Source organism: Aptenodytes forsteri, unplaced genomic scaffold (assembly GCF_000699145.1).
Source record: "Aptenodytes forsteri isolate BGI_AS27 unplaced genomic scaffold, ASM69914v1 Scaffold182, whole genome shotgun sequence".
In the NCBI taxonomy this organism is placed as follows: Eukaryota; Metazoa; Chordata; class Aves; order Sphenisciformes; family Spheniscidae; genus Aptenodytes; species Aptenodytes forsteri.
Window position 1 is genome coordinate 1797998 of NW_008795932.1, and position 27855 is coordinate 1825852.

At 36.6% G+C, this 27855-nt stretch overlaps 1 protein-coding gene across 2 annotated transcripts in view; it reads left to right on the forward strand.

Annotated features, from left to right (window-relative positions):
* Positions 1–27855, forward strand: part of TRAPPC9 (trafficking protein particle complex 9) — a 562867-nt gene that overhangs the window by 85731 nt on the left and 449281 nt on the right. For both annotated transcript variants that reach the window (XM_009285082.2, XM_019473612.1), the window contains 4 exons: positions 5858–5984; positions 7670–7802; positions 13967–14130; positions 24313–24465. In XM_009285082.2, coding sequence (XP_009283357.1) covers positions 5858–5984; positions 7670–7802; positions 13967–14130; positions 24313–24465 — 577 coding nt within the window. The remainder of the gene's footprint in view (positions 1–5857; positions 5985–7669; positions 7803–13966; positions 14131–24312; positions 24466–27855) is intronic.

Sequence of the window (27855 nt, forward strand, 5' to 3'; positions counted from 1 at the left end):
AAAATGTCTTTACTGAAAGAGTGGTTAAACATTGGACCAGGCTGCCCAGGGAAGTGGTTGAGTCCCCATCCCTGGAGGTATTTAAAAGACGTGTAGATGAGGCACTTAGGGACATGGTTTAGTGGGGGGTGGTGTTGGGTTGCTGGTTGGACTTGATGATCTTAGAGGTCTTTTCCAACCTCAATGATTCTATGATTCTATGATTTCTGCACTTACTGTAGAAAATATAGCTGTTGTTCTAAGAAGGCTACAATATTTACAGAGCAGTGTAAACTGTATTGAATAATATCGAGAAACTAAAAAATACTACCCCAAAACATGGGGGTAATGTAGTTTATAGTACTAAAAGCTCATTATTCAAAAAGAAAGTCTTTGTTCTATAGTTCTCCTTCTGTTTGGAGCGTGTATTTATTTGAAGACAATTTAAGTGTGGTATTTTGATTAATGATGGTATAAGAATGGCTGTTACTTTTTTTTTTGTAAACTTCAAAACCATACTATTGGCCAAGAGCTCTATGTTGATGTTTAAAAATACCATCTAAAATTTTGATAAATCTTTAGGTATAATCACTCCCATAACTTAGCTTATGATCTTTTAAATTGTTTCCATGAACTGCTCTTTAGTGAGTTCACATCTTTGTACTGTTTCTGCCATCTTGAGAGAATATTTACTTGCTGACAGATGACATTTAATTGAAGCTATATTGGATAAGAATGTACACAAAAAAGGTGAGGGGGAATAAGGATAAAAATGGTTGAGTTCGGTGTTTTCTAGGTCTGCCTAAAATAATCTTACTAGAAATAGTAGTGAAAATTTGCTTTTAAATAAATATTTGACAGTTTTTGTGTAAAGCATGTTCAGTGTGAAAACTAACTTTGGCAGTGTTACTTTAAAAAAAGAATGATTGCATTTCAGGATTGGTAAGTGAAGCCTAAAAAAAGCAGTTACATACTCATGCTGGTTTAACAGCATCCCCAAATGCTACCATTTACATACAAGTTGCTTTGTTTCTCTAAAACTAAATCGAGGTTTGAAGTGATTGAAAGACATGCTGTGATAATAGCATGCATATATTCACTCTAAGACAATTTAAATTGTTTTATAAGAATATAAGGAAATGTAAATTTTGTGTGTGTGTGAGATTCATATATTCCCTGGAGGAAACCTTGTATATGGGTAAACTTCTCCTAGAAGGTCAGAAAGAGCAATGATTACTAAATAGTATTACTTAAAATACAGTATAAGACTCAAGAGAAAAGAAATCTAACACTTCCTTTTTTTTTTTTTTTGTGTCTGATAAGTTTAGGTAAAGGATATGACAATACTTCAGCCTTGATTTGATTGTCACTGTTAATCTAAAATCTTTTTAGGCACCAGAGGGCAATGTTGCGCAAATATTGCTGAATTCTGCCATCCAGCAAATACCAATATTGAAAATGTCTTTCAGACATTCTAGATATGTCATTGTCTTTTAAAACTTATTTGTGTGGGTTAAGTTTTAAGGGTAAGTATCTTGATCTCAGTTTATGTCTGGAACTCTGAAGCCTAGTTGAGGTTTATATTGTTTTTTTTTTTTTCCATTTGGGTGAGTTTTTATGTTTTCTTAATATCTTTGCTTTTAAAAACTGGAAGTTTTACTGAATGGTAAAGCTCTCATAATGAGAGAAATGAATGCTGTATTCCCCTCCATGTGATAATGCACTTGAGGCTCTTTTATTTCTACTCCAGGCATAGTATGTGCTTAGTGCAGGTGTTTTGGCATTTCCATTGCGTTTGTTCTCTAGAAAAGCTCTTTCTTTTCATGGTTTTTGTTGTTAAAAAATAGACTGAGAATGCATTTTTAATGCATTATAAGAAAAATACATTGTGCTGAGTACTTATTTTGCTTTAGCAGTTATCTGTGATCAACATGCTGTGTTTGTGATCAGCATGATCCAAGGGTGTCATTTTGATATAATTTCAGGGGCTGGAGAACAATCTACACTGTATATAGCAATTTTTTTCCTCTACTGTTATTAAATCATTTTAATACTAGCAATTTCTCTTACTAGTAACCCTTCTTGTCCATAAACACACGCATATTTTGGGTGATTGTACTCCAGATGCGTTCGCGTGCCTTTTTGTCTATTATTGTCTCTATTTATCTTGATTTTTGTCTGGATTTTGTCTGCTGTTAACATACTCGGTTTAAATCCTTTGGTGAAGAAGATGCTTTCTCTGACAGCTGGGTTGTGATCATTGCTTTTCCTGAGCCTTGACCATTAGCCTTTAAAAATATTACCATTGATTTATTTAATTTTTCTCAGTTCATTTCCCTATTTTTTTCCCCCACGGTTGTGATCTTTAGTTTCTTCAGGGTTATTTGGCTCTGGTCCATTCCAGGCCTCGGTCCCCTGCAATGAGGGAATTTATTGGTGTCATAGATCAAAACTCTGGCTGGGCTCTGAGGTTTTGACTGGCAATTTTGGGGTTGTATGGCAGCCTGTGTATGTGCATGCATGGCTACTTTAGATGCATTTCTCAGGGCTGTGCTGGTTTATGGCCCCCCTTGAGGTTTTTTTTTCCTTTACGGGAACGTAAAAGGCTTTCAGGGAAATGTCTTCCCATGCACCCCCTCCATCCAGCTTGATAGTGGACGATGTCTAATTGCTGGGATGGGGGACTAATTTGTATTACGTAAAAGCACAAGATTGGTTATACTGCAAGAAGTGAAATGAATGTATGAATGTATGTCCTGACATCCAGCTTGACTAAAAATGTGAAGCAGAGGAGTAAGAACATGGGAGAAAGCTGTATTTACCCATTGCTTCCCTCTCTCCCTTGCCCCAAGGAAAACTGGGCTAATGAGGACCATGTCTTAATGAGGAGCTTCCCATATTTCAGAAAAGTGACCTGACTATGGTTTTGCAATGGTGTTGTCATTTCTTAGTGTTTTGTATATGTTTATAGGCATTTGATATACTGGCTATTTTGGGGAGTTAGCTAGGAATGGGAAAATAATGATGTGTATTAATTGTTACAAGGTAAGTTCAGTGTAGTATTGGGAGAAAGTTTGAACTGGAAAGGCTTTCCAGTTTAACCACTGCATTAAGTTACCTAATCCCCTTTTAGAGACTACCACTGAGGGAAATTCCAACTCCCTAGAATAAACATGCTGGGAATTGTTAACGTGGAGTTGGCTCTGCTTCAGAGTAGGAAGATGAGTTAGAAGGGGTCCCTGTCAGTTCTGTTTATTTGCATTTGTTATAGCTGGTACTAAACAAGACATTGGAGGGTTTTTTTTGTCATAGATTTTTTAGGACTTTAAGTCCTTGGATGAAAGTATTTAGTTGAGGTGAATCCTGAATAATTAAAATATATTTGAATATTTGGACAAATGATAGTTCAGTGCTTTCGGGACTGAAATAATCTTACAAAGCCTTCTGTACCTGTTTTAAAAGTGAGTTTAGGAGGGTGCATGGGGTCACCTTTTGTTTATGTTCTAAGATTTGCTTCAGCCAAAGCAAAAGCAGAATGATTATGATGAAGACTGAGGCTAAGTCAGTATTAAAGTGTGAATGTTCACCCCATTTCTGTGGGGTGAATCCCACTGGAAGGATTCATATTCAGTCACATGCAATCAATTGTGTTGCATCATATCTAAAATTAGTTTGTATTGTCTAGTTATTGCAATAATTATTTTAATCTCTTTATTCTGTAGTATTGCAAGGAATATTTCACCAAGAGTGCAAACAAGGCCTGCTTAAGCTCCCAGCTACATAAACAGACCTATTTGAAAAGTAGTGACCAAGCTTGCGTTTATGAAGTGGGAATCAAAAAACGGCAGTGCTCTGGTACACTGGGTGGTGAATGTAAGACAATTATAACACAGAATTAGTTTTTACTTACTTTTTTGTGGATTGTTTCTGACAGCTGAAGTCTCCGTGTGAAACTGGGGGAAAACTAAAATTCAGTAAAAGTGAGGGTTTGATACAGTATTTTCTTACAACTCAAGCAAAATGATGACATTGAATTTTGTGCAGTATTAGAGAAGGATAGAGCTCTCTAACATGCCTTTCCACAAAGCCAGAATAGCTTTGATTGAATTAGGTGTTGTCTCAACAGTGTCAAGTCTACAAAGAAGTAATTGCTAGAACGAAGGATTTTTTTAGCTTTTGGGTATATTATAATCTTGATGACTTCAGATCTTCAGTAGAAGAGAAATCAAGAACCTGACAAACCTGTTCAGTTTGCTTTCTTAAGCTTCTGGTGTGTTTAGGACTTTGCTGTTAAAAATCTTAGGTGCAAAGCATTTATTTAGCCGTTATGTAGCATGTACATAAAAGACAGTTGTTTGTTAGTTTTCCAGAAGGCACACTGCCTTCTGAGGAGGGAAGAAATTCTGATAATAGCTTTTAATTTAGTTCAGTTTTTTACTGCTGGTGTGTTGATTTTGGTTAATATCTAGGAATTGCTTGAAGAAGACTTGCTGGTGGTTAGTCCCAATGCAAATCAGGCCATTAAAACTTAATGTACATGACAGGTCAAGTTTCAGTCATTGCCTGGGTAATTTCGGTGGTGCCATTTGCGTTTCTTTAAGTACTTGTTATACGAGTATCAATTTTCCTAATTTCTAACTGAGAATTAGAAACATAAGAGGGCTAGTCTGTCTTTTACAGCTGACATGAGCATTAGAGGCACACCATTCATAATCCAATTGAACTAAAAACTAGACAATCATAGATGTTTTCAAAGGAAAACAATGCTGGTATTCTGGCACTCTGCAGATAACGTTGCTGCTTCTTAAACTCCTTGTTCAGTCTTCAGTCTCTTTGTGGTTTTCTGTGGCTCAAATGATGATTTTTTTCATGTCTTTACAAAAATAGTATCTACCTCTTCCATAGAGTTTTGAGTTCCTGTGAAGCATCCTCATGGAGTTGAGGTTTAATCCAGTTGTACTTACTGCATTACTTGATGGAGATATTTGGATGGCATCTTTATTAAAAAAATAAAAATAAAAATCTATGTGTATAGAAAAGCAGCTGGTAACTTAGACTTGTGCGCTTTACAGCATTAAATTTCTTACTTGTAACAGTACATTCTGTGTTGAAGCATCTTAAATTCATTAACCGAGCTTAGCCCCCCCCCCCCAGTCTACTAAGGACAGTAATGCTGTGTTTAAAAGTTTGTTAAATTTTTTTTTTTCTTAATTTCTTATTTTGTCCCATGTTCTAAATTTAGGATGCTAAGAGATTTCTCTGATATACACTAAGGGAGTAAATCATATAGCCTAACTGCAGGCATCTAAGCTTGATAAAGGATCGATTTAGAAAAGTGAATGTCTTATTCCAACTCACTGAGATGTTTAGGTTGGATAGTAAAGCTAGGCTTGCTTTATTATCTGTAAATACTAAATTTTTTTCCTCCTGTTTTCTGGCCAGGAACTTTAATTAAAGCTAAGCAAGAGCCACTATTGATGTTTGATTTCCACTGTCCAAAATATAAGCAAATACATAAGTAAGGTCACAGGTACAATTAAATGTAGGTACAAAACAACACCATGCAGATTAAATCACTCATTCTTTTTACTGTGCTTGGGTATAAATTTTTATTAGTTTTTCATACATTGTTTCTGCCTCAGATGTTCCCCCCTCAGATCCTGAAACACGTTTCAGTGTTGAACGCAAATCTTGTCGTAATTCAAGATGCATGCTTCAGTCACTGGAACTTAAAAACCAAAATAACGTCAATGAGGAAATTGGAATAAATCGTAAAAGTTTGGGTGATGTAATGCGAGAGATTAAAATATAAGTATATATCATAAAAATGTAAGTGTATATCATAAAGGCATTTATCTATGTAATATGACTTTTTCAGGGTCTCTTGACAACAGGAGTAGAATTCGAATCTCTTCCTGCAGCTCTTTCTCTACCTGCAGAATCTGGTCTCTATCCGGTAACTCTTGTGGGTGTTCCTCAAACTACTGGACAGATCACTGTTAATGGTAAGGGATGTCTTTAGTCATTCTCTTCCTAGCAAAACAACCATGTGTTTTACATCTCTGTGGATTACATAAGTTTGTATGACACATATATATTTGGCACTCTGAATTCTCCTCAGTAAGTAAAAGAATCATAGAATCATAGAATCATTGAGGTTGGAAAAGACCTCTAAGATCATCGAGTCCAACCGTCGACCCAACAAAAAAACAAAACAAAACAAAAAAAAAAGGAAATCTGTTTTCTATACTAGACTTCATAAAAAACATAGCCCGAAAAATTCCTTGGTTGTAACAGCAGTAATGAACACATATTTACAGTATCTCACGTATGAGTGGAAAAGGATAATGAACTCAAACTCCCCTTTATTAATGCTTTCATTTGGAAAGCTTCTGAGGAGGATTACTTGAACGTTTTCATGAGAAAGCAGAAGATAATCTTGCAGTTCGTTTTTCTTAATTAATCGTGTTCATGTAAGATTACAGAAATTTTTGCAGATTGCTTCTGTAGAAACAATTTAGCCAATGTGTGTAGTCTGTTGCAGTCGAGATATCATTTCATTAATAAGCCTAAATAAAATTGTGTTTGTAGTAAGTAAAGAGAATTAAAGAGCTTTTGTAGAAGACGAGCAGATCAGTCTCCTAGAAAAGGAGGTATATGTGAAGATGATAGATTCAACAAGTAGTAGGACTGAATCATCTTACCAACACACAATTTTAGGTACGTGTTCCCAGAATACAGAATTACAGGAAAAGAACCATTTTAATAAAGCTAAACACCAAAAGAAGATGGCTTTGAACTTGAAGAAACTCTGTTCTCACTGAGTTTTTCTTAAGTGCTTTTCTGTCTGCTCATAAAACGATTCTTCATTTGATTTTTTTTTTCCAGAAACTATTTCAGTAAATACAGAATAGCATCAAAGCATTCAGAACATTTGTGCTGTAGTTGTCTGCTTTTAGTTTCACATACTAAAAATGTATTGCAAGTGGAGGAGTTGATTTCTGTACTTGGTGGCTGTTTGTCTGTCAGTGTATCAATTTTTCCTTCAGTGTAGCTTGTATATATTGCCTGGTAAGGAATTGGTGTAGAGGTACTTTCCTACTAAATTGAACTTTTAGAGGATAAGCTGTGGTCTTGCATGGCAGGTGTCTGTGTGGGTATGCATGTATGCATATATATATTTTTTTTCCTAATTAATTTCCTTTAGGATTCTTTTTTACTTCACTTGTGGATACAGTTGAAACTCATTCCTATAAACAGTTTTTAGAGGAAATAGGGAACTGTTAACATATGTTGAAGGGTAACAAGTTCTATGTGCACCAGTGGATTAGGTGATGTAGTATAAAATGGTGGTCTCTGTACTATGACTTGTGATGTTGATCTCGTAAAGGATTCTACAGAACTTATACAATGTGTGGTAGAAATCATGGACTCTTTTATTTTTTTAAATTTACATGTCATAAAGGCATACATGTGTGTTGTTTGTATGTTGTCATGTAGTTATAAATGTTATTTAGGGGATTTGAAAACCTTTTACGTATTTTGTGTCCTGAGAAGATTCTTCTGTAGAGAAGGTGGTGGTTTGGGTAGCAGAAATATTGGCAAGATCTGACTAGTAAGCTTAGTACTTTTAGACCTTTCAGGAAACAGAAAAATTCACAACATACTGGTGTTTTCTTCTAAAAATCAGGTTACCATACTTCAGTTTTTGGAGTCTTCAGTGATTGCCTTCTGGACAATCTGCCAGGAGTGAAGACCAATGGCTGTACTGTTGAAGTCATTCCAGCTTTGCCAAGGCTGCAGATCAGTACCTCCCTTCCAAGGTGAGAAACTGAATTAAATGATGATTTTATTTGGTTGTATTTAAGCGTAGTTAAGTGTTGAATAAAAACTCCTTCATCTGAGTATATAATCGGTGCTTCAGTAAAACAAGCCATAAACTATATCTGTGCTATTTACTTTACAATACAAATCTATTTTTTTTGTTTTCCTGCTTGAAACCTTGGAATTTCATAGAAAATATTTTGAGATTTAATTAACTGAGCGAGTGTAATGGTTATTCATTATTAGAGTCATAGTTTTAAAAGACTGAATCCTTTAAAGGCTAAATGTTCATAAAATCTTGCAGTAAAGAGGTAATCCATGGAATAGTGTAGGTTGGAAAGGGTGCCTCTGGAGGTCATCTGGTCCAGGATCTTGTTCAAAGCAGGGTCAGCTTTGACAAGTGATATGACTTAAATGTTAGATCAGGTTGCCCAGGATATCATCTAGTTAAATTTTAATTATCTCCATGGGCGGTGTTTCCATCACCTCTGGGGGAAATCAGTTCCCATGTCTGACCGTACTCACAAAAGTAAAAATCACCCCCTCTTCTTTCTTTCAAACTGAGCAAACCCAGCTCTTTGAACCTGTCCTCATATGTCATGTGCTCTAGCCTCCTAATCATTTTGATAACCCTCTTCTGGACTTGCTCCAATATATCAATATTTCCATTGTTTAGGAGAGGACCAAACGATACCGTACTACAGAAACAATATGTTTAAAAGGTACAGGAAGAATCAACTAAAATAACTTCCTTATACACTCACCAAAAAGATCACAGTAGTAGTGTGGGTTTTTTGTGAGTTTTTTTTTAGCTTTTTTTTCTTGAAGAATGTGGCTGACTAATTCCACGATTTTAGAGAGAGCTGGTAAGACGCTGATTCAATTCGATTTTTGGAACTTTTCAAAGTTCAAGAGTATTCACCTACTAAGCTGCATGTTGATCACTATATCTCAGAGTCTTGCCAGCCATCTATTGTTTTGCAAATAGTTGTAAAAGTACGGAATTTCAGTTTTCCCTTTTTTTTTTTTAATAGTCCTTTTAGCTATGGATCAGGAAACAGCCTTTGTTACTTACTGCCTTGATAGCTCAAGTACCACAGGGATTGTTCTATTGATTGGAAGATCTCAGCTCCATTTATGATCCTTAGTAGGATGGCCATCAGTATCGTATGACACAGAGATATATATGTGTATATATATGTAACATTTTTTTTTTATTGCGTTCTTCAGTATGGTTTACTTAGTTAAAGCAAAGGAACCAGTTTGGTTCTGATTTTTCCATACTGAATTCTACTTTTCTAATGTGGAATGGGCTGTGTTGATGGCATTGTATTACAGAGATACAAAAGTAATATCCTGATGAAGACAGCAAAATAATAAAACGCTGCAATTGAGTTACATGTTGGTAAATTCCCTATAAAAATTCTGCTAGATATGGAGTCTATGTGGTTTAGCTGTAATCAAAATTAATATTGGCTAGCCAAAGTTATGAATGTATTAAAGAAGATGATGGGTTTGAAATACAGAGGGAATTGCAAATAGTCTTAAATGAGCATAATAGCTGCTCTTCTTGGATGTATGTTCAGCTGATAATGTGGAACATTAACAAGATTTTCTTTGTGAACTGGTGTGAATTTACTTTTTCATTGGTGTTAAATTTACTGTTAGTTTCTTCAGATGCTTTAGTTTCAGTACTCGGTCTCAGTTCCTGTAACACCCTGGGAATTCAGAAGCACTCCTGGCTACCATGCAGTATGCCAGAGGTGTCTCTGTTTACCATCAGTTATTACTTCTCCCAGCCTCTATGATACCAGCAAATTGCCTCATGCGACTCCTTTGAACAGCGTTTTATCCTTTGGGTTCTCCGGAGGATGATGTATTTTTAAAAGACATGGTGAAGAAATGAAAGAAAGAACATTCTGAATTTAGAGACAGCAGGATAAAATCCGAATCCAATTTCTATCCTTGCATCTTGCTGATTTGCTTTACTTCTACATTTGCTTTGACACCCATCTTACCAACATTTGATGTTGGGCTCTATTCTCGAGAGTCTTTTCCTGACAGAGCACATGAGTTTTTATAGCTGATTGTCTTTGGAACCTTCTACTGGAGCTGAGCTGACTTTTCTTAATTTGTCACCAAATTTATTTATTTTTGAAGTATTTGAGATAATCTTGATAGTGTATTTATTGCCTTGCTTCTTTGTAGGTGAAACTGCTGGTATGTAGGAAAAGGTTTGTTTGAAAGGTCAAATATAGCTGTTTATAATTTCTTCAACAGTTGATTGATCTAGTAGTAATTTTGGGGTGATAGTCATATTGGCAAGAGTAAGTCCAGGCCTTTCTAGGCATACCATAACGCCTTGTTAGAACTGTAAAATTTTTTTTGATTGATTTGTGTTATGGAAGGTCAATTTAATAAGCTCAACTTAGCAGGAGCTGTAATGAAGCTTGCTGTGGCTTGGGAATGACTTTGTTAGTATATGTTTTCATCATTATATGTATTTATAATTATGCATAAATTTATATGTATCATATATAGTATATAAAAATATTACAATACTGAGCAAAACAGTCGATGGAAAAAGCCTATAAAGTAAGAAAATTGAGGGAAGAAAATGACAAATCTATAAGTAAAATAATGAAAGTGGTCTAATATGGATGAACTTGGAGAAATATCAGTCGTTTCCACAAGAAGCAGAAAAGCTGCATGCCAGTGTGCCAGGTATTATAGGTTGCTTTCCTGATGAGTATTTTCTAATATACTGAAATAATTGTACAATACTGTTATGCTCAAAATCTTGTTTATGAGCAAAGAGGAATGTATAAAGCTAAGAACTTACTGTTTGTATCTCAGTAGTCCAATACAGGAATCATTATTAATGCAGATGCAATTATTACAGAAGAAAGAAAAAGAGAGAAAAATACTCTATACACAAGAAGAATCACTAATAAATACACTTAAAATTGTTATACACACACTTCCTATTTTCTACCTATTATCCTGGTCTTATGCTCACCCTCCCACTGCTCCTCTGGGTCCTAAGATTGGCCTTTTCAGTCTGGTGGTACAGCTAGCTGTCAGCATCTGGAGACCTTCACTGAGAGGAATATGATGTTGATTTTTTTTTTTCCCCCTCTCACTCTAGAAAACACTTGAGGCCATTTTTGTTTGCTAACACATTTTTATGCCTTGGGGTTTTTTTCACTCAAGCTCCACGTTACAACCGAATTTAATATATGTGGTGCTTTTTTTGTATGTTAGATTCTTGTTTACTTTGTTACCCCTGAAAGCTCTTTTTGTCCAGCTCCAGGCCTGCATTTCTTTGACTGTTAGTGAATAGGTGTGGGGTCTCTGATGCTAAGCGTGTGCCCCATCTCTTACCATCCCACACCAGTAGTCCTCTCCGCTAAATCCTGTGTCTCCACTTCACAATGCCTCTGCTATCATACCAGACTTGTGTTTCTCTCACTGTGTTTGTCATAAATATCTCATTCAACTAGTACACCTGCTTGTTACTGCTATCTATATGAAACTATGGTTGTACCAAACAGAGGTAACATAAATAAAGCAATAGGCGTAGCCACCAGGTCAGAAGAAAAATTGCTGCTGCAGCTACAGTAAGTCAAACCAAAGTTGCAGGCAGGTCAGGACAAGTTCAGAGCAGGCACAGAAGTATAGAATGGTTTGGGTTGGAAGGGACCTCTAAAGGTCATCTAGTCCAACCCCCCTGCCATGGGCAGGGACATCTTCAGCTAGATCAGGTTGCTCAAAGCCCCATCTGACCTGACCTTGAACGCTGCCAATGATGGGGCATCCACAGCTTCTCTGGGCAACCTGTTCCAGTGTCTCACCACCCTCATCATAAAAAATTTCTTACTAAATTGTCCAATCTAAATCTACCCTCTTTCAGTTTAAAACTGTTGCCCCTTGTCCTGTCACTACAGGCTCTGCTAAAATGTCTCTGTCTTTCTTGTAAGCCCCCTTTAAGTATTGAAAGGCTGCAATAAAGTCTCCCCAAAGCCTTCTCTTCTCTAGGCCAAACAACCCCAACGCTCTCAGCCTTTATTCATAAGGGAGGTGTTCCAGCCCTCTGACCGTTTTTGTGGCCCTCCTCTGGATATGCTCCAACAGGTCTGTGTCTTCCCTGTGCTGAGGGCTCCAGGGCTGGACGCAGCACTCCAGGTGGGGTCTCACCAGAGTGGAGTAGAGGGGGGGGAATCACCTCCCTTGACCTGCTGGCCACAGTTCTTTTGATGCAGCCCAGGATATGATTGGCTTTCTTGGCTGCAAGCGCACATTGCCGGCTCATATCTAATTTTTCATCTACCAATATCCTCATGGCAAGCCTCAGTCCTGAGGTCTTGCAAGTTCAGAACAAAGCTGGTGGCTACGCAGTACTTAAACAAGGATTGAGATAGTTTTTAATTTAAGAAGCTGTATTACAGAAAAGGATGTGTAAGCTGAATTAGCTTGGGCTCAGGTTTCAGATGTGCATTTATACAGTAGTTGAAAGTACCATTTGTTTGGTTTGTTAGTATGCAATTCCTTGATGCTTTTGTTTAAATATGAGGGGAGAAAAGAAATTTCTTCTGTCCTGTCACTCCAAATGCCCAAACTTCTGAGTGCTGCAATGATAACAATACATGACAGTAAATTTTAAATGATAAAAAAATACGTGTTTTAAGTACTTGTTGTCATAGATGCATTCTGAAAGACTAAAATCTTCTTTTGTTTGTGGAGGCTGCTTATCTTGTGCTAAGGAAGGATAGGATAGAAAGGAAGGATAGCAGAAATACCTGCCAAAAGAAGTTACTGAACCTGGGTTTCCCAACAGATTTATCAGTCATTAATCTCAGTAGCTTTTGCCCTTGTGTCCTTGATCCCTTTTGACTACTTTGCATTAGCATGAAAAATACAGTCAGAAATTGAACCTCTGCCCATCTGTCTTGTTCTGCAATCCTTCTTCCCTTATTCACGTTCTAAAGAGTTTGTTTATATTCAGTTTCACCTTTCACAAAGTGAGTTTCTTCCAGGATCCACTCCCATGAGGTTTATGCCCTCTGCTGTCCACTAAAACTGCATTCGCTGAACTCCCGTATTACTTTCTCCCAGCAAAGGTCAATGTTACTGCTCAATTCTCCTTTATCCATGATGTGTTGTCATAGCACTGTGCATATCTGCTATTTCAATAATTGACTGGTTTGACACATTTGTTACTTTAAAATGAAATGCTTGATACTCATTTAAATAAATTCTCATGTTTCTGAAGCTTTAGATTCCCATGCATTTTCTCTGGCACATAAAACTCATACAATAATTTTTGTTTCATCTTTACGTTATTTTTACAATATATTGCTCTGCTAAGTATATCTTACCTCGTATTTCAGATACTGTTTATGATCCCTTAAGAAAACAGTTTCTGGGTGAACAGCTGTGTAAAACATTTAGTGCTGCTTATCTGTCATTAAAGGCGTTTCTGTCCTAATTCTGCATATATCATATGTTGGTGGAGTTTGGGAATGCCTAACAATGTAAGATAATGTATCCTCACTTGTGAGTACAAAGGTTTCATCTCTTCTGAGGTTTCTTCTACCAGTTTACTTCATTCTCACTTTTGTAATTTTTACGGGCTGATCAGAGAGCAGTATGGACATCAGGATCTTGCAGAGGACTCTCACCCTGGTAATCCTATGTAGCACTCAACTTCTTATTCTCCTCAATTTTATTTTTTATTATTTTTGTTTTACATTCAGCTCTTGATATTCCATGTTACTCAACCCTAGTGTTCAAACACTTGGTAGATCAGATACCGCTTTTTTCAAGTTTATTCATTCTAATGACCTGCTCTTGCTTTTTTGCTCTTTTCCCTTTCTTATGGTTTTTGCAGCAATTTTTAACAAGCTTTCACAATTAGGAATACATATTTTATATTGTTTGAAATCTGACTTGTCTTATGCATTAAATACGAACATTTATCCTCAATGGTTATAAAAAATGACCCTGGCTAAAATGAGAATGGAAAATGATATCTAATATCTTCAAGATTGCAGAGCAGTAGCTTCCGAGTCTTCAAAGAATAGTTAATAGAATATAGTAACTTGGACAGGCTTTTAACATGTTTATCATGATATTTTGTTTGTCTGTGTGTCACATTTTGTAGGTCTGCTCATACACTTCAGCCTTCTTCAGGGGATGAAATCTCCACTAATGTGTCTGTCCAGCTTTACAATGGAGAGACCCAACAGCTTATCATTAAGTTAGAAAATATTGGAACAGAACCATTGGAGAAACTAGAGGTCACAGCGAAAACAGTCAACACTAAGGGTGTGTATGCTTATTTATATTTAGAAATAATAATGATCACTTTTTCTCTGATAAAAGGGGAACTAGTTGTGTTATACTTCTTTTAGGTCCGGTTAGAATAAATGTCATAATCCCTGTTAAGGAACTGGAATCATTCAGTTTGATTTTGTTGTAGGAATATAAAAATGAAAGAGAATGTACGAAAATGTAGAAAGAAAATGGAGGAAATTGTAGAACCATCTGTGTGTCAAAGGGTCACCTGCTTTTTGGAAATCTATATTTCATTTTTATGTTACTTGGAAAAAAAAAATCCTGAGGCAATAACTAGTAAAAAGCAAGAATCTTGGGTCTAAATTATTTTCTCCTTATGTCTAAATAACCTGATTAGTTAATTAAATAAATAACCATTAGCAGTGATGTCCTACTTGAGGGAGTGGAAGTAAATAAGCCTACCTCTATCTCACTCAGTGAGCAATAAGAAAAAAATGGGATAAAAGACTTTAAAAAACAAGGCAATAAATAAGCTATTGTGAGTTAAAAGAATAATTGAAGGTATGGAAGAAGTACAGTACATCTCCTGCTTCCAGTTATTTCTCCTAAAATGCTCTGTATATAGTAGTATTAAAAAGTCATCTGATAGGTGAATCTTGTTGTTTTTGTGATGGTTTTATCATTTTTGGTTTGTCCTCTGAGGCATCGTTATGAAAATGACATTACCAGAAGAACTGCAGATGACAAGCAAGATAATCTTTACTTACAATAGAAATACCTTATTTTATTGCAGGTTTTATTCTGTCAGTGCTGGAATATTAAAATGCAGTGTGATACCTAGTGATTTTTGTTAATTTCAGTATTCGAGCTCATGATTTTTTTTCCAACAGAGTATCCTCTCCTCTGCAACCTGAGAGAATAGGAGTTGCCAGTCATCTAAGAATAGATTTTCTGTCTGAGACTTGTTACCAAGAATAATTTTAGAAGCTGAAACGTATGATGACTTACTGTTCTTATTTCAGTAATTCCAATGTGCTCCTACTGTGCTAGGTGCTCTATGTATGTAACGGAAAGACCAAATACAGCACACATATTAAATGGTGAAGTTTATGTAATGAAATGTATTAAATGGCGGAATATATGGGCCTCTGAATCAGATGTTAATCAGACTCTTAGTACATAACATTACACAGTTAATTGGTTCAAAATTTTGAAAAAGGGACTCTTGTCAACTTTAAAACCATCATAATCTCTCAGTTACAACTTTTGTTAATAACAGTGGGGAAAAAGGAGAAAAGTTGATACATTCAGCTATGAGTTCAGTAAAACTTTAATTTTACTTCATCCTTCATTTTCTTTCTCTATAGAAATTTTTTATCATGAACCCTCTTTGTGTATTTGACAGTCTTTTAGATGTTATTAAGCATGATAATAATTGTCTTTATCAGAAAAACGAAAATTTCTGATGAATAACTTAGAAATATGCATACTCAAAAAAATGCAACACTTAAATCGCCATTTCAGAAAATTAGAAATGAGAGTGCATTTTGAGAGGCACCGAATGATATTTGTTCTGAGAGTGTGAGAACCATGGTATCAGAATCATAGAATTGTGGAAGTCTACGTGGGCACGGACCTCTGGAAATAGTCTTATCCAACCTTCTTTTGAAAGCAAAGCTTTAGATTAGGCTATCCAGGGTCCTGTCAAGCAGTCTTCAGTTTCTTGCATTGTCTCACAGAAGTGAAATGCACCCCTGTATTTGGAACTGTATGCTCGAGATGAGCCATGTTATTGGAGGAAAATACATACTTAAATAAGTACGACTTTTTACATGACTGTCTGCTGTGGGTACGATGTAAAGCGCTGAAAAACGCTGTCCATGGCAAAAGAACTAATGGTCCACATTAAGCATGTAATAATTACGTTATTTCAAATGTGATTGCACATAGGTCTTGCAAAGGACGGACCTTTGCCTTTTTTAATGGACTCTCTTCAATTTCAGTTCTCGTAAATTGATACAAATGCATAAGGATGGACTCACAGTACAGTGTGACATGGGATTCTGGTGATCAACAGGGAACTAAATATTTGTCATGTCAGCAGCTCAGTTTGGTCAGTGAATATACTATATGCATGGAAATAATGTGGATACAACACAAACTCTTAACTTGTTATTATATATCAAGTTGAGAGCATATGCAGACAATTATGAACTATCTGTAGTGCATTAAGTAGTTGTCTCTTGGATGTTCTTTACTACTCCTCGGCTGAAATGTGCCTGTGATTTGAACTGCTCAAGGTCTCCTTGAAAGCTGTTAGGCATCTGCATCTGCCATGACCACAGCTTGCCTGTCAACTTGGGAGCCCATGAGATGTTGTCCAATTTCAGCCAAATACAAAGAGCTTTCAATCATCCTTGGTTTCACCTGATTTGCTTTGGTTCTTTTAGTCTTGCCAGTTGCTCATAAATCTTTTGCAGCTGCTGCATGCCTGCCTGCCTGACTTCCATTTCCTTACCTTCTGTTTCTGGGGCCACAACTTTTAGCACAAAGATGAATGCTGTAGATGGCAACCATTGGCATTTCTTTGTGGAAATTACTGGATGGGATTAGCTGTTGCAGTGCAGTGACCTGACCTCCCTTCTTCATTATGTTAGCTATAGCCTGTCATTTTTCTTGAGGAAGCCCACTTCTTTGGCATTGTTTTCAATGGTGTCTTGTTAATGAGAACTTCTGGAGATCAGGCTTTCAAACTTGCCTCCCCCTACTTCCTCTCTTCTGTTTCTTTCAGGTGCAGCTCTTTAGCTTTTCCACTCCGGCCCTCAGATAAATGAGCAGAAATGGCAGCTCACTCTGTGCAGTTCATAAAGGACATCACAGGGTTTTTGAGTCCTTTAGCAGCCATGTGTTATGGAACAGATCCTGAGGCAAATCAGCAAAAGGGACTTGTCATGCTGCCACAATAAACATGTCTGTCACGTCTTTTAATGTCTCATTGCACCACTCTGTCTACCAGGCTGTGGTATCTGTAGGTTGGACATCACATGTATACTGTCAAGGTCAACTCTGTGTCACCTCATATTGTCCCTCACCAGGTCAGATGGTCTAATACTTTTTTTAGAATGATGACGTGCGAAGGGGGATGCCTTTCCATACTTTGTCTCCAGTCAGCTCTTGTCAGAGGCTTGTAATGTCTCAGTTAGGGGGTGCGCTCTGAAAGCTTTGATAACCCAACTAGTTGATCCACTCAGGGGCAAACGTGACACTGATGTTTTCAAACTTGAAGCACTGAGAAGAGTGTGCCAGGCGTTCTCACCAGCCTCACAGGTTATTAGGCTGTAGTAGGGAGCACCAGCTGCACACACTGAATGAACCTGGATGATGAAGCAAAACCTCACTGATCTTTCTTAGAAGTGATTGACCTCTGGAATTCAAACAAAGAGAAATAAATTCACCTGTCTAGCTGTATTCTTTCCATGGTCTTTGAACACATCTGCTTGCGGTCTCAGCTGTTTTAGCTGTGCCAGACCACAAATGAAAAATCTACTCTGAGGTCCAGGTTACCCACTTTAAGAACTGTGAATATCCTGGAATAGATCTATTTACCTTTTTTTGCCAAACAAAACTGTAGTGTTTTTCAAATTGGAGCTGGGTTGTGTTCCATAGAGAGTTGTGAATGTGGGCAGGCTTTTCTCCAGTTAGTCCAAATGTCCTTGTGAAGGTAGGACGAGGAGTGTTGGTAATCCAGCCCCAGTCTAGCTGCTGTGGTTTTACTATCTGGATTTCTGAGCTCAAATCTCTTCCACTCTGCCCACACTGGCTGACAGAGATCTTCATAATTTCGTATGATTCTTACTAAATCTTTTTTCTACTCATAGGATAAACGTCAAATGGTTCATGATTTTAGAGCAGTTTTTTTCTTCTTTTAGGGATATTTGCTAATTGCCTAGAGGAAACTCTACTAGATACATTTACATTGTAAAGAACGTAACAAGTCCTGCAAATTCATTTCTATCTACCAGGTCTGAATTCAAAATATTCTGGATTGTCTCCTCAATTCGAAAGAGGCTGTTTTTCCCCAATCTCAAAGGAAAATTAATAATAATATCCGTACACTGCCTATGAGCTGATGAACTATTAGTGCTTTTAACCCTGTAATTCTAGTGTGCACACCTCACAGTTCCTCATTTTAAAAAAAGGTGGCAGATATTCTGCAGTGCTAAATAAGCAGCTTTCATTTTTACTAGAATTTCATGCATTTGGAGAAGTGAAGATGTATGAATGTCAATGCCTATGCATTTAGAACTGATAGTTATTTTGAGGTCCTGTGTATTCTGCTAGGAATATATACTCCAGCTGGTGAGGCATCAAGAATCAGACGTGCAGATTACTGTAGAAGTCTGAAGCGCTTTGTTGCCTTGAAGCACATTAGATTTCTATCTTTAGGTGTCTGATCATACTTGCATTCAGTGTACCTTTGTGCATGTTAAATTCAGAGATGTGGAGTACTCTGGTCTGATCCTTCTGTGCTGGCTGGAAACTGCTCTTGCATATATATTTCCTTTCAGATGCTCAGCTTGCGAATCAGCAGTTGTTTTGGTTATGTTCTACCCAGACTTCACCTTTCAGCTGTAGTCTGTTATGTTTCTCTTTCTACTTTGTTTCCTTTTGTCTTTACCTTTAAACTCTTTCCCCCACTGTTCCAAGCGTTTTAATTAAATTACCAGTAGTGTTGCTAGCGTCTCACTGGACCTCCAGGCTGAAATGCATCTTTCTATCCTCCTGTGGTTTTTTTTTTTAAATCTCTGTTCGTCTGGAATCCACAACTGTGTTCAGAACACTATTCCACGTACATACGGTTTCTCTGATGCTTTAAGTTCCGTTTGCAATTTTGAGGCTGTCTGCAGATCATAATGCTATGCTTAATAGAGGATTCAGTCCCATCCTGTCTCATTCTCCCACAGAAAGACAAAGGCGTAAGAATTTAAGAAATGTCCTACTAGGGCTGATGGTCCGTCTAGCTCAGGAGTCACATGACATTAGGAGACAATGCTTAGGGAGAGCATGCAAGTCTCGCCACCGTTGTGGTGTTTCTGTTGTGCTTGCTCAGCATCTGTAGTTGCTGTACATAAATACTTGTTTTCAGTAGCCCCTTGTGGATTTATCCATGAATTTGCCTAATCCCATTCTGAAGCTGCTGGTACTGCTTACCTCTGCAGCCTCCTGTAGCAACAGATTCCAGAAGTTCACTATCAGCTGGGTAGAGAAGTGCTGTATCTGTTTTAATCTGGTCTCCTACTAGTTTTATCAAGTGCTCCTGGTTCTCATACCAGGGAATTTAGTGAACAACAGTTCTGCATTTACTTTATCCGCCATCCTTGTAATTTTTGTAAACTGTAGTCATCTTTCCCTACTCAGCCTTTTGTTCAAACTGAAGGGTCCCAGCGTTTTTAATCTATGCTTGCATAGCAGCTGCTCCACCCCCTTGGTCACTTTATTTACCCTTCCTTGGACTGTCTCTAGCTCTAGTATGTCCTCCTTGCAGTACAGAGACCAGAACTGCAAATAACACTTAGGATGTGAGCACACCAAGATTTTACGCAGTGGCAAAATGCCCCGCTTTGACTTGCTCTCAGTGTCCTTCCTAATGATGACCTACGTTTTGTTGTTGGGGTTTTGTTTGTTTGTTTGTTTGTTTGTTTTGTTTTTGTTTTTTTTTTTCTGTTGCTGTTCACTAAGCTGATGATTCCAGAGGACCATCAATGGTGACTGTAGGGTTTCTTTCTGGAGTTGTAACTGCCAGTTCCAAGTTCAACATAGCATGCATGGCTCTTTTTTTTTCCCCCAGATGCATTATTTTAACTTTATGTATGTTGAAGTCCATCTTTTTGTCTACTCACTTGATTTTGTGAGGTCCTTTTGAATTTCTTGCCTTTGACATTATTACTCCCCTAAATTATTTTGAAACCTAGTCAAGATTAACTCTCTGGAAATGAATCTGATCAAGTGGTGGATGTAAATTGCAGAACAATTTAATGCTGATAGCCTTAAACATTGTTATTGAAAAAAATCGTAGAATCATAGAATGGTTTGGGTTGGAAGGGACCTTTAAAGATCATCTCGTTCCAACCCCCTGCCATGGGCAGGGACATCTTCCACTAGACCAGGTTGCTCAGAGCCCCGTCCAACCTGACCTTGAACACTTCCAGGGATGGGGCATCCACAGCTTCTCTGGGCAACCTGTTCCAGTGCCTCACCATCCTCATAGTGAAGAATTTCTTCCTTATATCTAATCTAAATCTACCCTCTTTCAGTTTAAAGCCATTACCCCTTGTCCTATCAGTACATGCCATTGTAAAAAGTCCCTCTCTAGCTTTCTTATAGGCCTAATGTCTTTGTCTACACTGTTGTTATATAAGGCATTTTATAAAGAGGAAAAAAGAAATTAAAATCTTCATAGCTCATAAACTCTATACCTTTGCAATCTATGCAATTGAGATATTAATGTTCAAATATACCAAATACTAAATACACGTTGCTAGTCTAACTTGAATTTGTTCCTATTTAAGTAATTCTTAAATTGAGAATTTTATGGTTTTGTTTGTGGACTGATTATCTTAAGAGCAAATAATTTTGAGAAAAATAGTAGCAGTCCTAATATGTGTTGTTCTATACAATAGCATGAGTTTGTGATGGTGGGAAGGTAAAAACAGATATGGCTTCTCATAATGGTTTTAATAGCTATGTAAAGTTAAATACCCAAAAAAAAAGTTAAATTATTTCAGTAAATAATTTTATAGATGTGCTTACATTAAAATAAACCATTTGTGCATCTTTTGAAATAGATGAAATTAGGAAAATGACAAACATAGCAAAAAGCCCCATTTACCTGGTAATTTAAGATTGAAAAGAATTGAGGAATTGAGTTTCTTGTCATCTCAAAAGACTTGTTTTTCTTTTGAGTTTCTCTATGCAAAATGCCAGTGTGGATTTTTTTTTTTTAAGCAGAACTTAAAATCTGTTAAGAGTTAGATTGGATTAGGGTAACCCAAAGTTAGATTGTGGGTATGCTGTCATATGATATTTGTTACGATTTTAGTGATTTAGTATCCAGTAAAATGATAAAACAAGTTACTAATCTGAACTCTTGACTAAAAGTTGCTTGTAACTTCAGTTGTTTGCTAAACACAAATTTTGGACTCTAGAAACAATTAAAATCTGTTAAGAGTTAGATTGGATTAGGGTAACCCAAAGTTAGATTGTGGGTATGCTGTCATATGATATTTGTTACGATTTTAGTGATTTAGTATCCAGTAAAATGATAAAACAAGTTACTAATCTGAACTCTTGACTAAAAGTTGCTTGTAACTTCAGTTGTTTGCTAAACACAAATTTTGGACTCTAGAAACAACTGAATGCAGACACGCCCCAAATAAGAGTCTTTCCCACTGAACTGAAAGGTTTGAAGCCCCATGCCGTAGTATAATTCACTGTAATAGTGATTACTGAACAAGGTGAAGAAAACATTTTTAAACTGTAAACCAGTGTCAGATAAATATAAACCAGATTTTTCTCTACAGTTTAACTTTTAGCTTGAGCATTTAGACCTTCTCTTGTAATTACAGCTGTTAAATCAGAGAGTATCTGCAAGGGCTATTCTCACTTGGAAAGTCTTTTCACTCATAATATCTTCAAATAAATCTTCTGCTTAGTGAAAACACATTTTGGAAACGATGTGTTCATTAAACTGAAGATACACTCAAGTGCTTGGGATATGTCATTTGTCTTTGCTTACACTGAGGAAAAACATCCCTTTAGCATATTATGGTTTTACTTACGAGGAAAAGGGTATAGAGATTGCTGTACTTGCTAAGTTACTTCTTTTCTTGAAAATACAAGAAAATCAGAACAGTGATATGGTTACAGCTAAATCATTAGATGAGGTGGAAGTGACTTTAAAGAAACAATTATTGGGAGGATTTTTTTATTTTTACCTCATCTTTGTTCTTATAAAGAAGTCTATAATACTGATTTGATGTGGAAAGACACAAGACAACAATTGATGGTCTGTGAGAAAAATACCTCTCAGGCAAAGCAGTTCTTGTTTAGGTAGAAGTTAATGGAAAAATATTCACTTTTTTTTTTCCTTCCCTAGATGCAGTTGGTTCTGTGCAAATCAACAAAGTTTGGACTGGAATTCTAATGACTTTTTTTGAAAGATCCTGAATTCTAGATTGTAGTTGTTGAGGCAGCCTTCCCACCCCGTTTTCTCACACAGGGATCTTAGATGGTGGTTTTGGAAAGGCTCTGAAATGGCAATACACTAACTTGCTCTTAAATCCAGTAGCCTGGTATGAATTAGAGATGAACTGTGTGACTTTCAGTGGTCCTCATGTTATGCAAACAGTGCTCAAATGGTGTTTAAATGAGCCTTTAGAAGAATTCTTCAGTGTACTTTGGAGATAGTATGCATTGCTACAATAAATAAATATATTTTTAGGATTCTGCCAGTCAAACCATCATGTTTATTTTATGTATTAATAGACTTTTCTGCAGCACTTAACATTGTATGGTCCTGCAAATATTAATGAATTTATGGATGTGGTGGGTTGACCCTGGCCAGAACTGAAGCCCCCACGCAGTTGCTCGCTCACTCCCCCCATCCTCTCCCCCAGTGGCGTGGGGAAGAGAATCGTAAGGGCAAAAGTGAGAAAATTCATAGGTAGAGATAAAGATTTTTTAATAAGCAAAGGAAAGAGGAAGAAAAAAACAAAACAAAATGACATTTTATGGCATGGAATATTCCTTTGGTCAGTCTGGCTCAGCTATCCTGGTTGTGGTGCCTTCTAGCTTCTTGGCCACTGCTGGCCTACTTGCCGGCAAGGCAGAGCGGGAAAAGAGAAAGTCGTGATGCCGTGCAAGTACTGCGCACCAAAAAGCTGGTGCGTTATCAACGCTGTTTTAGTCACAAATCCAAAACACAGCACCATACAGGCTGCTATGAAGAAAATTAACTCCACCTCAGCCAGAGCCTGTACAATGGATTAGACGTGAAGCACTGAGAGATCAAGTGATTTCCCTCCCCGGGGATCATTCATGAAGTGCATAAAAGAAATAAGATATTAGCAGATATTTCTTGTGTCTATTTAGTATCTGAAGTAAGATCAACTGAGGAAGAAGTCACTGTGTTATTGTAACATTCTAGTATGTAACAACCTTTTCTGTCATTCTAAAAAAAAAAATTATTTTATCTTGCGTAAAGTTCATAAACATCACTTTTTGGATTGCTTTTGCTGACGGTACTTAAATGTCCGTGACTCTAGCTTCTGGCATACTTCAGAGCTTGAAATAACACATAACTAACTCACCCTTCATCCTGAAGCAGACTTAACCCCCTGCTCCTCTTTATTTCAAGATGGATCTTTCGAAGTTACTGGAGTACTAAGGAGACTGAATAACTGGATAAAGTATCTCAATGTATTGATGAACAATAAATACTGTTTTTTTCCTCATATTATCTTCTGGCATGTTAGGCTTAGGAGAGATGCCCTATCTCATATGGACCAATGATAAATAATTTATCAAACAAATCTCTTTTAACACAAACTAATCCTGTCTGGCAGCATCCTTAATGTTTGGGTCTTGTATACTTTATGCCTCTCAGTTTTGACAAAGGACTTTATTTTACAAAAATTGAAAGCCAATAGTCTTCCTAGCCTTCTCTGTTGCTCAATAAGTAACTAAATGATGATGTTACAGAATTGTAACTGATTTATTTTGGTGTAATATTTTGATGAAATGTTTTTGCATTCGTGTGACATTTTCCAAGTTGAAGTCTGTAGGATTCAGAACTATCTGAGCTTTTAGGTCCCCTTCAGGCTGTATTCAAAGTGTATATTTAATGCTGCCTATTGTGCAATATTTTTTTTTCTGGTAGTGGTCTTCACTTAAATTCATATTTTGAGCTTCGTGATCTACATGCTTCCAGGTCAATGTCAGTAACCTCTGTACTATCTTTCTAGTGTTACATTATGTTACATTAATTTTTAATGCCTTAATTGTAAATATTTTGGAATTTAAACAACAAATGACAAATCAGTTAATGCTCTCTACAACAGTTATAAACTGTTATAGACTTCCTTATATATAACTGTTATAAAGTTCTTTAACACAGGAGTTACGCTCATGAAATATTTACTTGTTTTAATACAGAGAAGCTGTATGGGGACTTCCTGAGTTGGAAGCTAGAAGATACCCTCTCCCAGTTTCCTCTAAAACCTGGAAAGATTGCAACATTTACTGTAAACATTAAAGTGAAGCTGGACTTTTCATGCCAAGAAAACCTTCTGCAAGATCTCAGTGATGGTGAGTTTCTAATTTCTTCTTGCTTAGGAGGGTTGTATGTACTTCTGAGAAACACTTACCCAATTGTTGTGCCATTCATTTTAAAATACGGTGTGTGATGTGGCTGTGCATTTTCATATTTGTGTCCTGTAATGCAAAGACAACTGTTCAGTGAGCTGTATGGATTGAAGACTGAATTTTTGTGACAACTGTGGGCATAATAGTCTGACCAAACTTTCCCCTCATGAGACCTTGCCCTGCTATCTTTTTAAATCTTTCTTGACACAAAGCGTTTCTGATGTGTCTCTTTGTGGCCTTATCTTATGAAGATAAAGAAAAATAGTTTGCAAACATCAGTGGGTTTTAAAGAGAAATAACTTTAAGTTGATCATTTAGTTATCCCAGATTGTAGAATTCTTAATTGTGGCTGACTGCAGTTTTGCCAGAAGTGACATACTGCAATGTAGGGCATAATCCCCCTAATATTTGTACTGTAGAGAAAGTTTCATGTGCTTAAACTCATCATTTCTTTTGAATAAAAAACCAAACAAACAGTGGTTGCTTGTATTAGAATTATCTGGAATTACAAGTACCAGATACTTGTAATAAGGATTTCCTTTTTATAATAAACATACAGTCTCACTGGAGAGAGAGATATATATAGAAAAATATATAGAAAATACTATATAGAATATATAGTATATATTAATACTATGTATAGAAAAATATATAGAAAAATACTATACTCTGTATTTTTTCAATTGCCTGATATATTTACACTGATTGAATTAACTTAAAACAAGATATTCCTGTATTTTAAAAAAAAAAGTATGATTATTATTTGGACTGTTTCGCAGGATCCAGTTGCAGGTATGCATTATCAGTGTAATTAATCTTTAAAAAAGAAATATTTTCAGTAAAGAAAAAATACAACAAAATGACATGCATAGCTTATTGAATAGGACTGATTTCTGTGAGGTTATATTAATTGTTAGTAAAGATTTAAAGACTTTGTTTTTTAAACTTCCCTGTTGTAAAATACATAAATTATAAAAATATTTTAGGATTTAACTGCACAAACCCCACAGTGTTGCTTCACTAAGGTTTACTTTAGAACTTTTTGAAAAAGCTGATAGTGGAGGAAGACCACACCCTGATGTTACTGTGAAAACACAGCTGCCAAGGAATTGAGGCTTTGAGAAATGCCCTTGATAGGAAATGTAATTCCATACAGCACAAATTTGTGCTACAAATTCACAGAACTGGGGGGTGGGGGAGCAGATCCGATGCTGACTGGAAGATGAATTGACTGTTTCAGGAGCAGGTGATACTCCATTACTTACAGATCCCTGAACTCTTGGTCCTCATGTACCTTGCAGATGACCTCTCTTTTCCATGGAAATTCCAATGGCTTATTGCTTTCTTATTTTATAACAACTTTTATTAGATCATAATTCAACACATTATCTATTACATTGTATGGAAAAAGTATAGGCCAGTTGATTCAAAATTCAAACTGAACTTCGGAAACTTAGCTTTTATTTGTTGACAGATTAACATTAGTAGGAAAGAAATCAGAGGCATGGAAATGAGAAGGAACTTGATCAATGTAATTGATATAACTTGAAAAATAATTATGCAAGTCAATATTTTAAAAGCTAGACATTACTGTCTTTAGTGCCAGTTCTGTTGATTTCATTTTTGTATCTTCCAAATATATATATATGTATATAAAATTTCCTTCATTTGCCCTGTATCCAAAAAGCTTTAAAGGCACTCTGAAGCTGCACTTGCCCAGCAGTTTTTCAGATGAAGTAACATACAAAAAAAATATTCTTTAAAATATTCTTTAGAAGGAGAAGATAACATACATACTTCTCAGTATTGACATAGAACAGTTGTGGGATAGTGGCTTTGGTCCTCTGTTTTTTTACCTCTATCTAACTTTTATGGGACCACATATGAACAATATCTCGGAACAACATTTTTACCTTGTTATTTCTGCCTCCAGCTTCTTTGAAAGGTTGGGTAATTGAAGCCTGGAAGCAATTCAACCTTTTCTCGTTCAGTGATGATAAAGGAGTAGAATCCGTTAGTGTTTCTTTAGAACTTTAGTATCTTTGGGTGCTATGTACTGTGTGTACTTTGAAAGTATTATTAGAGATGCTAAGTACATCGACATTTTTACTTGCTACTGTACTTTTTCTCTATTGCTTTTAACTTTACAAATATTGTACTTTCTAAAGAGGCAGGTAAGATCCTGATGTGAAGAACAGTAAAGAGCTAGAAAAATCAATGGCAACTATGACATGAGTTTAATCATATGGTAGCTATGGTACCTTTTTCTTTTGCAGACCAGATTTACAATGATGATCAAAATACTTCTGTCTTTTAAAAGTAATGCCCTTAGCAGGGCATCTGTTACTTTGATCTGTTTTCATTTGCTGCTGAATTTGTTTCCTTTGACGCTGTTTGTAATAAGGACATAGTACAGAAAGGATAAATTACTGATGTTTCTGATGATACACTTATCCAATTGGAAAGTAAACTAAGTTATCAATCAAAATTGCTGATCTAATTCTTGTGTGTTGATGGTATACTGTCTCGTAAGGAAAAATGTTAGATGTTCTTCTAGATTAAAGGAAGCAAAAACACATGAGTGGCTGTACAGGATCAGATCAATGACCGTCTAGTCCAATATCCTGGCTGTGATAGTGGCTAAGAGCAGATGCCTGTGGGAGAATATAGGGAGAATCATGAACATACATGCTGCTTTCCTTTAGGCTTTTGGGCTCCAACTCCTGGTAGCTCAGGAACTTCCAGAGCCTGGTAAGGTTTCTCTGTTTTTAGGCATTTAGTCATCCTTAGTGGGCTTCTCATTCATAAAATTCTTCATTCTCTCTGTTAGCACCATACAGCATGCTGTGGCAAGAAGAATCATAGCTAAATTACTTTTAGCAGCTTTGCACTTACTGGTGTCCTTCTGAAATTACCTGGTTCTTGTATTGCAAGAAACAGCTAACAGTACATCTTCTAAACATCTTACCTACACTCATGATTTTATACATTTCCTCATGTTACTGCCACAGTGGTCTCTTTCGCAGGCTGAAGATTTCTGACTGGCTTAGTTGTACCTGTTATGGGAACACTTCCATACTGTTGTGGTTTAACCCAGCAGGCAGCTAAACACCACACAGCTGTTCGCTCACTCCCCCCCGCCCCCACAGTGGGATGGGGGAGAGAATTGGGGGAAAAAAAAAGAGTAAAATTTGTGGTTTGAGATAAAGGCAGTTTAATAGCACAGAAAAGGAAGGGAAAATAATAATAATAATAATGATAATGATGATAAAAGAATATACAAAATAAGTGATGCACAATGCAATTGCTCACCACCCACTGACTGATGCCCAG